This window comes from Chlorocebus sabaeus, chromosome 12, assembly GCF_047675955.1.
Source record: "Chlorocebus sabaeus isolate Y175 chromosome 12, mChlSab1.0.hap1, whole genome shotgun sequence".
NCBI classification, from domain to species: Eukaryota; Metazoa; Chordata; class Mammalia; order Primates; family Cercopithecidae; genus Chlorocebus; species Chlorocebus sabaeus.
In genome coordinates, this window is record NC_132915.1 from 64,137,752 (window position 1) to 64,152,331 (window position 14,580).

Genomic DNA, 14,580 nt, shown 5'->3' on the forward strand with positions numbered 1-14,580 from the left:
CCTGTACACTATGAAGATCCTGTCCCTGTCTTAAACATGAGCCAAAATGAGACTTGTGCTCCCCTTTCGCTACAGAGACTGCTGTGAACATTGCCTATTCCTGTAATCTATTTGAGGATGAAATGGATGAGGTGTTCATCGTGGAAGGCAAGGATGATGAGACTATTCGGAAAGAACTCAGGTATAGATGGGAGATTAGCCACAGCCAGTCCCTGGACCCAAAATTTCCCACCTATCTCTTCCCTTAGTGTGGCTCCCACACCACCAGAAGGAACAGATGAGACATGGAGGAGGGAAAAAAAAAAACTAAAATATTTGAAAAAATTTTGTAAAGCAGCATTTGGGCTAAATGGGGCTGGAATATGGGGGATGGAGAAGTGTAGCATGTGGATGGTCAGGGACCTATGGCAGTGGCAGGTCTTGAGAGGCTGTCAAGTCTGAGGTCTTGGCCGGTGCTTTGCAGAGTTCCTGTATCCCCTTTGCCCACTTTCATCTGGGGACACATTTTCCCTCCTAAATTCTGAGACTTCAGGTCAGACTCTGACCACTACTCTTTGTTTTCAGGACAGCAAGGAACAAGATGAAACCTGAGTCTCTCCTGGATTCAGATCCCATAAACATTTACCTCACCACGAAGCCCAAACTGCCTTTTGAAATACCCGAGGAGGTGGCCAATGGCAACTATGGCTTGATCATCAATGGCTACAGTCTGGTGGGCAACACAGAGCTACACTCTATTGTCTTCTTCCAAGGAACCCTCTTCCTAGGTCCAACACTTCAGGGAAATTTCAAGACTCCCTTTCCTCTTCCATGAGTCACCCTATTCCCCTTCCCTTCAGGTGCCCTTGCCTGAAAGACTCCTTTCCCTAGGCTTCTCTAGGAAGAAGTAAATAAGGAAAGAGAAGGGCATATTTCTTCCTTATCCAAATTCAAATTCTTCTCTACTGATGTGGCCTGTCACTTAAGGGAAGAGGGAAGCAAGCAGAAACAGGTCCCCCAAGAAGTCACTTGAACTCTTAGCCCCATCAACAGATTTGGCCCAATGAGAGGTCCTGACTAGTTTCCCATTGGAGACTGAGTCAGATGTGAGGATGCCTAGAACTGACTTGGGGGCTTGGCCTCCCTTGGGGGTGGAGTCCCTTGGAAGCAGCTATGCCTGCCCTGTGAAGGACAGGAGGGTGTGGAGGGAAAGGGAACCATTTGGGAAGGTCATACTCTGAGAGCTTTTTTGGGCAACCTGAAGAGTGAGTGTGTCCTGGTACTACAGGCCTATGCTCTAGAAGGGAACCTGGAGTTGGAACTGCTGCGAACAGCGTGCATGTGCAAGGGGGTGATCTGCTGCCGGATGACACCCCTTCAGAAGGCCCAGGTGGTAGAGCTGATGAAGAGGTACAAGAAGGTGGTGACACTGGCCATCGGGGATGGTGCCAATGACGTCAGCATGATCAAAGGCATGTGAGGGGAGGGGGACAGTTAGCTTCCAGCCATGGGCTTGCCCCTTCCTTCCTCCATGGGCAAAACTGATCTGAGTGGTACTCTGTTGCTGGCTCACACTCCTGCCTCTCATATGTGTTACACATTTATACATTTTTGCAACTCCATTCATACTCCTCTATCCCTGTACTCCCATTTATTGACACATGCAGGCATCAGCCCATATCCACAGGTATGCACACACATTCAAATTCATGCATTTACACTATGAGTGTAAGCACACACACAGATACACATGGCTCCCACAAGAACACATGCTTACATTCACAGAACAGGCTGTGCAACTACCACACCTTCTTTCTGAGATGACTCAAGGTCCACAGAAAGGACCCCTGGGCAGGAGTCATAGTCTGTTTCTTTTTTGAAGGCTGTAGGCTGTGATGCCCAATTCAGAGATCTTTTCTTTCCCAAGTCTATGTTCCCAAGAGCTTGCCCTGCTCCCCTGGCTGGAGGAGAATAGGTGACTTATTGATCACTTTGGACCAGTAGAAGCAAATGGCTGACATTTACTAGGGTTTTTTTTGTTTTGTTTTGTTTTGTTTTGTTTTGTTTTGAGACAAGGTCTTGCTCTGTCACCCAGGCTGGAGAGCAGTGGCATGATCATAACTCACTGCAGCCTTGAACTCCTGGTCTCAAGCAATCCCCCTGCCTCCACCTCCTGAGTAGCTGGGACTACAGGCACACACCACCATGCCCAGCTATCTTTTAATTATTAGTAGAGGTGAGGTCTCACTATTTTTCCCGGGCTGGTCTCAAACTTCTGGCCTCAAATGATCCCCCCCATCTCAGTTTCAAAGTGCTAGGATCACAGGCATGAGCCACCACACCTGGCCAAATTTACTGGTTTCAATTTCAGGTGAATGTTGACCTACCAGCCTCCAGCAACATGTAGGTCTGTGAGATATGGACAAATCTAGAGGTCCTCTAGTCCAACTTCTCTGCCCATACAAGGAACTCGAGCAGATATTCCAGCTTCAGCTTTAATACTAGGAAGTATTCTTGCTCTCTTCCCCAGTTTCTAGACCCTAGGGATATTTAGGAGTTTAGAGGTTTGAATTATCCCATCAAGCAGTGCAGTAGGCGTATTCCAGACCAGTGAATTTGGTATATGCCAGAAAAATGGCAAACTACCACAAACTAATTAAAACTTTTAGGAACTTCAGTCTTTCTCTTCCATCAAATATAATAATTGCTTTATCCAGAAAAAGTCACCTTAGGCCTCCTGAAGAACTTGTTTCTCACTAACAAAGTATGTACATCACATACAGTTAGATTTTAGCCCCTTAGGTAAACTTAGGTAATTAAATACTGCATTAGATTGGCATCCACCCTGCATCTTGAATTAAGTGGGTTCCAGAAACAACAAGAAATTTTAACTTCAGCATCTGGACGGTAGGAAAGAGCCCAGAAGGCTAGAGTAGTGGCAAAGAGCATTCAGGACAGCTTCTAGTACTGGCCATGCCAGGCATTCTAGAGTGGCAGTGTCCAAAACAAACTACAGAAGACGGGGCTAGCACAGTGGCTCACACCCTGTAGTCCCAACACTTTGGGAGGCTGAGGTGAGAGGATCGCCTGAGTCCAGGAGTTTGAGACCAGCTTGGGCAACACAGGGAGATGGTGTCTCTGTAAAAACAAAACAAAAAGGTGCAGAAAAGGGAGCTGTTTTCCAGTTTGTGAGGGAGGGGCAATCCACTAAGGAGAAAAGACTCCACTAGGTGAGAGACAGTTTGCACTGAGCCTAAAAGCATTTTCCAAATGTAAAATAAAGGGGTTTGTACAACATCATCTCAGCTTTCCCTTTACACTTCCCAGGCTGGGAGCCCAGCAAACAAGCTTTCCGTCTGAGAAGTTTCTGGGATTTTATTGCAGCTGCCCACATTGGGGTTGGCATCAGTGGCCAGGAGGGAGTGCAGGCCATGCTCAACAGTGACTTCGCCTTCTCCCAGTTCCAGTATCTTCAGCGTCTACTCTTGGTCCATGGCCGCTGGTCTTATAATCGCATGTGCAAGTTTCTCAGCTACTTCTTTTATAAGAACTTCACCTTCACCCTGGTGCACTTCTGGTATGCCTTCTTTAATGGATTCTCCGCCCAGGTAGGTGATCAGTGGCAATCTCCACTCTGGTCAACTGGGTTTTCTGTAGTCATCTCTCACTTCAGCTAGCTCCGATCTTTTTTCACCTCTAGAGACCAATGAATGTATGACATGCTGCCATCCATTCATGAAGCCCTTCACCACATGCTGATTCCATCTCCTAAACCTACACAAACCTTAGATTTCCAAGCCATAACTGTTCTGGCCTGGCTCTGATTTGGTCTTGACTTCTACTTTCTTTTTATTTATGTATCTACTTATGTTGAGACAAGGTCTTGCTCTGTTGCTCAGGCTGGAGTGCAGTGGCATGAACATGGCCCACTGCAGCCTCGACTTCCTGGGCTCAGATGATTCTCCTACCTCAGCCTCCCAAGTAGCTGGGACTACAGGTGTGCATGACGACACCCTAATTTTTTGTAGTTTTGGTAGAAATGAGGTTTCACCATGTTGCCCAAGGTGGTCTTGAACTCCTGGGCTCGAGTGATCTGCCTGCCTCAGCCTCCCAGAGTCCTAGGATTACAGGCATAAGCCACCTGGCTTAAACTTTCCTTTAAGCTGTTTTCACTGATGTTGAGACTTAGAATTTCCAAACATATGTAATGGGAACAAATTCCTGGACCTTGGAGTTTTCTTAGCATCCAAAGTCATCTTTTTGGAACAGGCTAAGCCTCAAGGAGCTCAGCTCTGGGTCATGCCAGATAGGCCAGATCCGACGTGTTCACCTGTAGCCATACTTGGAAATACAGCTTCCCTTTGCTTCTCCTTCCCCACTCAGACTGCCTGTACTCCTGACCCCAACACACACACAATTGTTACTTTGATGAATTAATTCCACATTTGAATGTGAAACCTCCCCCACCTTAGTGGGGAGAAGCGACGCCTGGATTTTGATGTTCTAAGAGGAGTCCCTTTTCCTATGAGAAGTTTTTCAGAAACATCTCAAGGATTCCCAAGAGAAACACCCTCAGAAACAATTATCTTGGGAGCCCTACTTTTGTTGCCATAGACTCCAGGAATAACAGGCCAGTCAGCAAATAGTAGCAGATTTGAATTCGCCCAAGCCCTAGCAAAGCCCGTCTGCTTTGTGGGAGGTGTATGTGTATGCATGTGTTGCTGCTGACCTCTTGTGGCTAATAGAGAAAAAGCCCTCTCTAGGCCCCAGGGTGGAGCACTCAGCTTGGGAAGGGTCATTGGGTCTATTCTGCTCGCCAATATTAGGAGGTATGCAGTGCTACAAAAGCCACTGAATGCCACTAAGCAAGTAAAGAGTCCAAAGACTGGGCAAAGTGGCTCACACCTGTAATTCCAACACTTTGGGAGGCCGAGGCAGGTGGATCACCTGAGGTCAGGAGTTCGAGACCAGCATGGGCAACATGGCAAAACCCTGTCTCTACAAAAAATACAAAAATTAGCTGGATGTGGTGGCGGGCGCCTGTAGTCCCAGCTACTCAGGAGGCTGAGGCAGGAGAATTGCTTGAACCCAGGAGGCAGAGGCTGCAGTGAGCCAAGATTACACCACTGCACTCCAACCTGGATGACAGAGCAAGACTCCATCTCCAAAAAAATTTAAAAAAAATACAAAGGTTTACATACCTAAAAGTGCAGGGGTACAGCTAGCATCACTAGCAATCACTCTGGGTCCTTCCTGTGCAGTGAGGGGCTGTATAGGTTATGGTGGGATTGGTCCGGATCCACCTTGAAAGCTTGGTGTGGCCTTACTGTATCCTAGGACTCAGGGTTCTAACAAGTAGGATCAAGTAGAGACTGGAGTCAACAATCTCAGTCAGGTTTCTCCTGCAGTAGGTTAATGTGGTGGTGGGGGGTGGGGCGGGGGGGCAGGGGTCAAGGGATAAAGGTGGCTATCTTGGACCTGGAAGGTGGAGCTGGGACTGTAGAGAAGAGAGGAGCCTAAGAAATCTCCTTGGTATTCTTCCAGACAGTTTATGAGACCTGGTTTATCACGTGCTACAATCTGGTCTACACTTCCCTCCCTGTCCTGGGCATGAGTCTGTTTGATCAGGTAAGATCCAGCAGCAAGCTCCTGGTCAGAGTTGAAGGCCCTGGGCCCTTGAGGAATATCCCTAAGAATGAAGAATACAGCAGGAGCTGGGCTCTACAAAATCCAATGTAAAGGGAATAATTTCCAGAGCGGGGAAAGGAGCTCATCACCTAGATAGGTATCATGAGATAAAGTAAAAAATCCTCCTCGACAGAGAATAATCCTCAGTTTTAGAACGCCAAGTTTTCCTGTATCAATTTTGTCTTTGTAGAGAGAAACATGGAAATTGGGCTGTACAGTAAATTGAGTATATATAAAAGTAATTAAAATATACATGGAAAAAATAAGGAAAAAATTGAGTAACATAAGCAGAATATGAATTGAAAAAATAAAGAAAAGAAAATAGAATTACTGGGATAGGACTGGGTAACGTATGGGACTTCAAAAAAGAGAGACTCCTTCAGGGAGAATGAGGATGAGACAAGCCAATACAGGAAGGCCTGGGTGGGAGTCCTGAAGGCCAGGCATGGGAGTATGGGTATGATAGTTTATATCATAAGGAGCCAGACTAAGGGATACCATCTGTCCCTGTCAGAAATTCCCTGGGCATTGAGGGTCCTGCTACCCCACCTCTCCCTTGTCTTCTGCCCCAACCTCTAGTCCTGGGCACGTGGAGTAGAAAATGAGTCTCCAAAAAGGAATAAAGTAGCTGAAATAGGACATCATGGGATCATGGCTCTTGGTCTCCATGGGAAACAGCTCTAAAGGAAATTCTCTAGGAAGTAACTGCTAACCTCAGAACAACAAGAGGGATGGGTTGTATTACTCAACAGTCCATCCAGCTTCAGTGGCCTCATTCTAGGGATCCATCTCTGAAGCCATCTTCATCTCCTAAATCTGAAACTCCTAAATACAAAGCCCCAAGCTTTGTATCCAAAGTTTCAGATTTAGGAGATGAAGATGATCTAATGTCATCCATTTAGAGTAATTTTTTTCACCTTCAGTTCACCAGTAGCTATGGGAGTGGGAGCAACATCACAGAACAAGAATACCTCTAAAAGACTAACTGGTCTCCATTAATGTCCCTTTCTCCCACATTGACTTTTGACATAAAAAATATTCAACTATGCCTGGGCACAGTGGCTCACACTTGTAACCCCAGCACTTTGGGAGGCCGAGGCAGGCGGATCACTTGAGGTCAGGAGTTTGAGACCAGCTGGCCAACATGGCAAAACCCCGTTTCTACTAAAAATATAAAAATTAGCCAGGTGTGGTGGCGGGCGCCTGTAATCTCAGCTACTCAGGAGGCTGAGGCAAGAGAATTGCTTGAACCTGAGAAGTGGAGGTTGCAGTAAGCCAAGATGGTGCCACTGCACTCCAGACTGGGTGATAGAGCAAGACTCCATCTCAAGAACACTTACACCTGGGACTTATGTCCCAGCTGCCTCCCCCATCTCAAGCTCCAGTCCTCCCTCCCAGCTACCCACAAGCCTAGTTGCCCCCAATTCTAACTCCCTCCAAGTCCTTCCCATCATCCTGACCTTCTCCCAAACACTACCCAGATCCTTGCCTAGAGAGTAGGACTTCAGGAAGGGTCTGTGGTCACTGCTGTGTTCTCTGGTTCCACTTCTTAAGTAATCCATAAGGAAGCTCCTAGGCAGCCTGGCAGCAGACCTGGTGAGGGGAGAAGCCTCTCCTCTGATGAAGATGGGACCGTCTATGGAGAGACCCTGAGCCTCCCTCCTTACCCTCTGGTGCTTCCAGGATGTGAATGAGACATGGAGCCTCCTTTTCCCAGAGCTGTATGAGCCAGGCCAGCACAACCTCTATTTCAACAAAAAGGAATTTGTGAAGTGTTTAATGCATGGGATCTACAGTTCCTTCGTGTTGTTCTTTGTCCCCATGGGGACTCTTTACAATGCAGAACGAAATGATGGGAAGGACATCTCCGACTACCAGTCCTTCTCCCTGGTGGTGCAGACCTCCTTGATCTGGGTGGTCACAATACAGGTGTGGCCAGTGGTGGTGGGGGTAAGGGGATTGGGTGGGGGTGTCTCTGAAAGAGTGGGAGGAATAGAGGGAGGGAGTGTGGGAAGGGAGCAACCTTCATTACATAATTGGAGGAGGGAGGTAGCTGACAGGTCCCAGATTACAGGTCCCATAAGAGGGTACTTTTCAGATCGTCCTGAAGACAACCTACTGGACAATGATAAGCCATGTCATCATCTGGGGTAGCCTGGGTTTCTACTTTTGCATGTCGTTCCTCCTGTACAGTGATGGCTTGTGCCTAGCATTCCCTGACGTCTTCCAATTCCTAGGTAAGGCCCTGCCCAGTGGGCGCAGGGTGGGGAACCAGGTATATTTATTTAATAAATGTTTACCAAGAAGCCATTACTATGTGCTAGGCTAGAGATATAAATAAGACATGGTCTCTGTCCTAAAAGGGCTCAAAATGTAGCTAGGGAAATAAGTTACCTTATTCGAGTTTCCAAGGTATTTTCAAATGTCTTATGAGATTTGCGCTTTATCAGCAACAATTTCTAGAGTCATTTTAGACCCTGGAGGGGTGTTTTTGAATTAAAGGACTCACATCTAGGCTTCTTGGTTCCAGTTCAAAGTCCTTTATGCTGTGGCATATTGCCTTATTGTCTCCCCAAATTTTTCCCTCTCTCTCATCTCCACTCTGCTGAAGACAAAATACAGAGAGTAGATATGTAGACATAGATGGCTCCCATCTTTTTGTTTTTGTTTTTAACTTTTTGAGATTCTGTTCCTCTATCTCTGTCACCCCGGCTGGAGTGCAGTGGTGCAATCTTGGCTCACTGCAACCTCTGCCTCCCGGGTTTAAGCGATTCTCGTGCCTCAGCCTCCCCACTAGCTGGGACTACAGTCATGCACCACCATGCACTGCTAAATTTTTTGTATTTTTGGTAGAGATGTGCTTTTGCCATGTTGGCCAGGCTGTCCTCAAACTCCTGGCTTCAAGCAATCTGCCCACCTGGGACTCCCAAAGTGCTGGGATTACAAGCGTGAGCCACCACACCTGGCTGTCTCTCACCTTTTGTCAGGCCACTAACTCATTTTTCTCTTTCAGACCTTTTCTTTTTTAAATTTTTTTACCTTTTTTATTTTTATTTGTTTGTTTTTTCCTCCTCCAAAGCTTTCTTTCCCATTTTTGGATGCAGGCCAGTGCTCTAGGATTCCCTCATAACCTACCCCTGCTCTCCTATCCTGCCCTACCCTGCCCTGCCTGTAGAAGGAGAGAGAGGCGCATGAATTCACAGTGACTTTGGCTGCGCAAAGGACCCAACTGCAATTCTTTTGTGTTTATATTATTTCTCAGGAGCCTAAACTAACTCCAAATCAATAACTTCCTTCTTTGGACTAGAGAAGTGTCTACGTTCTGGCTGGTAACTCCTACCCCTGGTCCCACCCCTGTCCTCCAGGCTCTGTTTCAGCCTTCCCCCTCCTGGCTCACTGTTTACAGGTGTGGTCAGGAATGCTCTGAACCAGCCACAAATGCTTCTGAGCATTATCCTCAGCGTGGTCCTCTGTATGTTGCCTGTGATTGGGTACCAATTTCTTAAACCACTATTCTGGCCTATCAGCGTAGACAAGGTGAGTGGAACAGAAAATCTACCCAGATATAATTCATGGCCTTCTTTTGCCTTTGCCTCTGTGGATGAAAACCCTATCCCCCGTGCTCTGGCTATAGGTTTTTGACAGAATTCAAGAGTGCAGGAGACTTCCACGGCAGTCCCCAGTCCGGACCAAACTGAAACACTCAAGCACTCGACGTTCTGCCTATGCATTCTCCCATAAACATGGCTTTGGGGCCCTCATCACTTCTGGTCAGACAATGAAGTCCAGGATGTCCAAGAAAAACACCCTTTTTTCAAAAAGATAGAGGCCCTAGGGAAATTCCAAAGGAGGCAGTCAGTGCTCTTCCTCCCTCGTATTCATGCAACTTAGGAAGAATTAGAGTCCCTGGGAAGCCAGCATAAACCTGCTCCTTCATTCTCACTAGGGACTAAGCCTCCTAATTGTCCAGAAGGCTATGCCCAGGTAAGGCAAGGAGAGGTAAGGAAAGAGCCCCCAGATGTCTGCCAGAGTTGCAGCATTTCAATAAAAAAAGAAAAAGGAAAAAAAGAAAAACAAAAAAAGTAACCTCAGGCCTGCCTCCCACTGTCTCTTGCAAGTTTTAATCCAGACAAGCATAAGCATATGTAGAGGTAGGGGGTGACAAGGGACAGTATGGGGAAGGAAAAGGATGATTGGACTAAAAAGGATTTTACTCTGGGTCCTATCTCCTATACTCAGAGCAAGCATAACCTTCCCAGGGCCCTACACGAACATATCCCCATCTAGGCATCGTTCTCAGGTTTATCTGGGAGATTCAGAGTAAGTCTTTTGTTGGCGTTGGGTAGCAAAAGAAAGAGGCAGCTGTGAGGAATTGGTCTTAAAAAGCTGAAAGAGGGTTTCTGGACCATAAATAAAAAGAAATGAAGGTGGCTCCTGCCTGGATAGGACAATTCAAGGTTTTCCCTTCTGCCCTCTGTGACTTCTCTGACTCAAGAACTGATACCTGCTCAGGCCTCAGAACTGAGAAAGGGATACTGCGGGAGATTTTAAATATTCTTTTCTTGAGGGGACGTAAGCCATAATTGGTGAGCATATGTCCTTATTCCATAAAATTATTTTGAGAAGAAATTGTATGTACTTGGAAAATTGTTTCTAAGGAGTTTAGAGTTGGAACAATAAATTGCTTATTTTGGAGCAGAGAGATTTGTATGGTCTATTGGGACCCCAGTGACAAAAATATAATCTGAGCAATACCTTTGGTCCAGACTCTCACCAACCTCCCCCTTCAAATTAGACCAATACTTCCCCTTTTCCCCTCTTCTTTTTCTCCTTTTTCAGCTCTACTTTACTTTTATGCCCCCTCTTGCTAAACTCTAATTTGGCCTCACTATGATCACATCTTTTACCAATATGACTCTATCCTCTTTGCATACGTTAAGTATTGTTTCTTAGGTTCTTTGCTTATCTTTCTCTGTACCCTTTTCCTGGGTGACTTCATCTAAACTCTCGACTTCATTTACCCACAGAAAGAAGATTCACAGTCTCTAGCCCAGATCTCCCTGCTAAGGTCCAGATCCATATATTAAACTGGCTCCCAGACCTTTCACTTTGTCGCACCTCCAGAAACTTACACTCAACCTGTACTAATCATTTTCCCTCCCAGTTTTACTCCAGGATGCCACCACTACCGTCTGAGTTACCCGAGCCCAGACGATGAGAATCATCCCATACCTCTTCCTCTAGCTCGGTGTCAAGTCAGTCAAGACATATAAATTCTTCATCCTTATTATTTGTTGTTTTCCGTTTCCTCCATTATTACTACCATTGACCTTGCTCAAATTTCATCACCTCATATCTAGATTATAGCATAAAATCTCCCAACTCATCTCCCTGGTTCTCCCCTTTGTTTTCTTTTTTTTTTTCTTTTTTTGGAGACTGAGTTTTGCTCTTGTTGCCCAGGCTGTAGTGCAATGGCGGCAATCTCAGCTTACCGCAACCTCCGCCTCCTGGGTTCAAGAGATTTTCCTGCCTCAGCCTCCTTGGTTCTCCCCTTTCTAAAGCATCAACAATATTATTTCAAGAGTAATCTTTATGAAAGGCAAATCTGATCATGTCAAGCCTCAGTTTAGCATCCTTTAAGGAAATCTCATGCCTTCTGGATCTAGTTAAAATTTGGACATTTTACTCTTGGGCCCTCTCTAGCCTTGTCTTCCACCACTCCCCCATCTGCATGCACTCCAGTCATGATATTTCTGGTCTTCATGTCATCAAACACACTGTTCTCATATATTAAAGTGCTTTCCCCCACAACCCTTTTCATCTAGTGAACCCCTCATCACCCTTCAAAACTCAGGTTAGTTGGAACTAGACAGTGATGGCTGAACAATACTGTCAATGAAGTAATTGCCACTGAATTATACATTTTTAAATGGTTGATTTTATGTTATGTGAAGTTCACCTCAACTTTTTAAAAATAGCTCAGATTAGGCATTGTCTCTTCCAGGAGCTTTTCCTAATTCCTCAGTGTGATTCATTACATCTGTCCTGTTTGTTGAGGTTTTTCTCCCTCTTTCCTTTGTGTAGATAATATCTGCTCTTAATTCTTAGCTTGCATCACTTCATTTAGGAGCCTTTCCTGAGAACACAACCTCCAATTCTGAGTTGGATGCCTCCTCCTTGCATGAGAGCACCTTGTATCTTTCTCTTATTTTCCTGTCCCAATATTTGACTATATTATCACTCACATGCTCATTTTTTTTTTTTTTTTTTTTGAGACGGAGTCTCGCTCTGTCACCCAGGCTGGAGTGCAGTGGCGCAATCTTGGCTCACTGCAAGCTCCGCCTCCCGGGTTCACGCCATTCTCCTGCCTCAGCCTCCCGAGTAGCTGGGACTACAGGCGCCCGCCACTGCGCCCGGCTAATTTTTTCTATTTTTAGTAGAGGCGAGGTTTCACCATGGTCTCGATCTCCTGACCTTGTGATCCGCCCGCCTCGGCCTCCCAAAGTGCTGGGATTACAGGCGTGAGCCACCGCACATGCTCATTTTGATTATGTCTTAATTCTCTGTCTTCTCTGCTAGGCCATGAATAATCTTGAAGACAAGAATTTTGTGTCACTTTTTTATTCCCATCAACCACCAAAATGCTAGCACCTAGATTATTTATTTATTGAGTATTATTTTTTTTGGAGATAGAGTCTCACTCTGTCACCCAGGCTGGAGTGCAGTGGTACAATCTCAGCCCACTGCAACCTCTGCCTCCTGGGTTCAAGCAATTCTTGTGCCTCAGCCTCCTGAATAGCTGGGATTACAGGCACACACCACCACACCTGGCTAATTTTTGTATTTTTAGTAGAGATGGGGTTTCACCATGTCGGCCAGGCTGGTCTCAAATTCCTGACCTCAGGTGATTCACCCACCTCAGACTCCCAAAATGCTGGGATTACAGGCATGAGCCGCCATGCCTAACTTATCTGCCAAGCCTTAAAATTAGTTTATGACTGTATTAGTCAAGTAAAGACCTTCTTCATGTCTTCTCTCTCCTGTCCTGCTCAAGCCCCAGAGAAAAAAGAATTAGGAAGCTAAGGGAGGGAGGAGAGGTAAGTAGAAAAACAGACATCTACAAAGCCCACTGAACCTGGCCACGTGCAACAGCCAAGCTGAAAGATAAGGAAAAGCATTAATTATAAAGGTTGAAGTTTTTAAAAATTATTTCATTAAATCACTTTAACTATTAAAGTGAAACTTAAAGTGACAAGTACTGGTTGCCACTAAAAAGGACCATTCACTAAGTACATTTCGCATCAGCACTTGTTCCTTCACCTTGTACTTTTATGTTATAGAGGTGACTTCTTTCTGTAAACTTCATGAACCAACCTCTGTTGGCATCCAACTTTTCTTCTGTAATTTCCTTCCCAGCCTTCATAGAATTGAAGAGAGTTAGGGCCTTGCTCTGGATTAGGTTTTGGCTTAAGGGAATATTGTGGCTGGTTTCAGCTTCTATACAGACCACTCAAACCTTCTCTGTATCTGCAATAACGCTGTTTTGCTTTCTTATTCGTGTGTTCACTGTAATAGCACTTTTAATTTCCTTCAAGAACTTTTCCTTTGCATTCACAGCTTGGCTAACTGGTGTAAGAGGCCTGACTTTCAGCCTGTCTTGGCTTTCGACATGCCTTCCTCAATAATCTTAATCGTTTCTTTTTATTTCAAGTGAGAGATATATGACTCTTCCTTTCACTTGAACACTTAAAGGCCATTTGGGGTTATTAATTGGCCTGATTACAATATTGTTGTGTCTCAGGGAATAGGGAGGCCTAAGGAGAGGGAAAGATGGGAATGACCGGTTGGTGGAGCAGTCAGAACAGGCATTTATTAAGTTTGGCATCTTCTATGGGCGCAGTTCATGGTGCCCCAAAGAAATGAAGAAGGAACGCTGTCCTGGCCCCAACATATCCCCGTGATTCCAGCTCCAAATCGTCTGCCAAATCTTCTAAGATTCATGCAAAGCATTTTGGAAAATACACATCATTTGGAGGATCCTGGGAGTCATTCAAGACTATTTGCTTTACCTTATCCCACCCACCCCCATGACACATTCAATTAATCACTAAATTCCACAGATTTCTATACCCTAAATCATCCTTGACTCTATCTCCTCTTATCTAAGCCTTCAGCCTTAATTCAGACTCTCTCTGAGTTCTCATAATAATTATCAATCTCCTAACTGGTCTCTTTACCTTCCTGTAATTCAATATCCACACTCCTACTAAAGTGAAATTTCTAAAGCTCAGATCTGTTCACATCACTCCCCTGCATGAAATAATAGTGCCAACAGCCCTCAGAATACAATCCAAACTCAGCCAGGTGCGGTGGCTCATGCCTGTAATCCCAGCATTTTGGGAGGCTGAGGCAGGTAGATCACCTGAGGTCAGAAGTCCAAGACCAGCCTGGCCAACATAGTGAAACCCCATCTCTACTAAAAATCCAAAATTAACTAGGCGTGGTGGTGGGCACCTGTAATCCCAGCTACTCAGGAGGCTGAGACAGGAGAATCACTTGAACCCGGGAGGCAGAGGTTGCAGTGAGCCGAGATCACACCACTGCACTCCACATGGGGTGACAGAGTGAGACTCCATCTCAAGAAAATAAAATCCAAACTCCCAAACAGACATACAAGGCCCTTCTTAATCTTGCTGCTGCCTCCCTCCTACACTTTGCCCATGCTTAACTATGCCCATACTACTTGAGTTTCCCTAAGGCATCATGCTTGCTTTCTTTGTTTTTTGTTTTCTGAGACAGAGTTTCGCTCTTGTTGCCCAGATTGGAGCGCAATGGTGTGATCTCAGTTCACTGCAACCACCACCTCCCAGGTTCAAGCAATTCTCCTGTCTCAGCCTCCCAAGTAGCTGGGAT

At 45.6% G+C, this 14,580-nt stretch overlaps 1 protein-coding gene across 1 annotated transcript in view; it reads left to right on the forward strand.

The window, feature by feature from the left end:
* The window catches only part of LOC103219230 (phospholipid-transporting ATPase FetA-like), a 109,800-nt gene extending 100,189 nt beyond the window's left edge, over window positions 1-9,611 (forward strand). Inside the window, exons 19-27 of the mRNA XM_073022226.1 lie at window positions 76-181; window positions 565-712; window positions 1,268-1,451; window positions 3,364-3,587; window positions 5,524-5,607; window positions 7,351-7,596; window positions 7,766-7,904; window positions 9,074-9,204; window positions 9,302-9,611. Of these exons, the coding sequence (XP_072878327.1) occupies window positions 76-181; window positions 565-712; window positions 1,268-1,451; window positions 3,364-3,587; window positions 5,524-5,607; window positions 7,351-7,596; window positions 7,766-7,904; window positions 9,074-9,204; window positions 9,302-9,493 (1,454 nt within the window). The 3' untranslated portion in view covers window positions 9,494-9,611. The remainder of the gene's footprint in view (window positions 1-75; window positions 182-564; window positions 713-1,267; window positions 1,452-3,363; window positions 3,588-5,523; window positions 5,608-7,350; window positions 7,597-7,765; window positions 7,905-9,073; window positions 9,205-9,301) is intronic.
* Window positions 9,612-14,580: the final 4,969 nt, after the last annotated feature.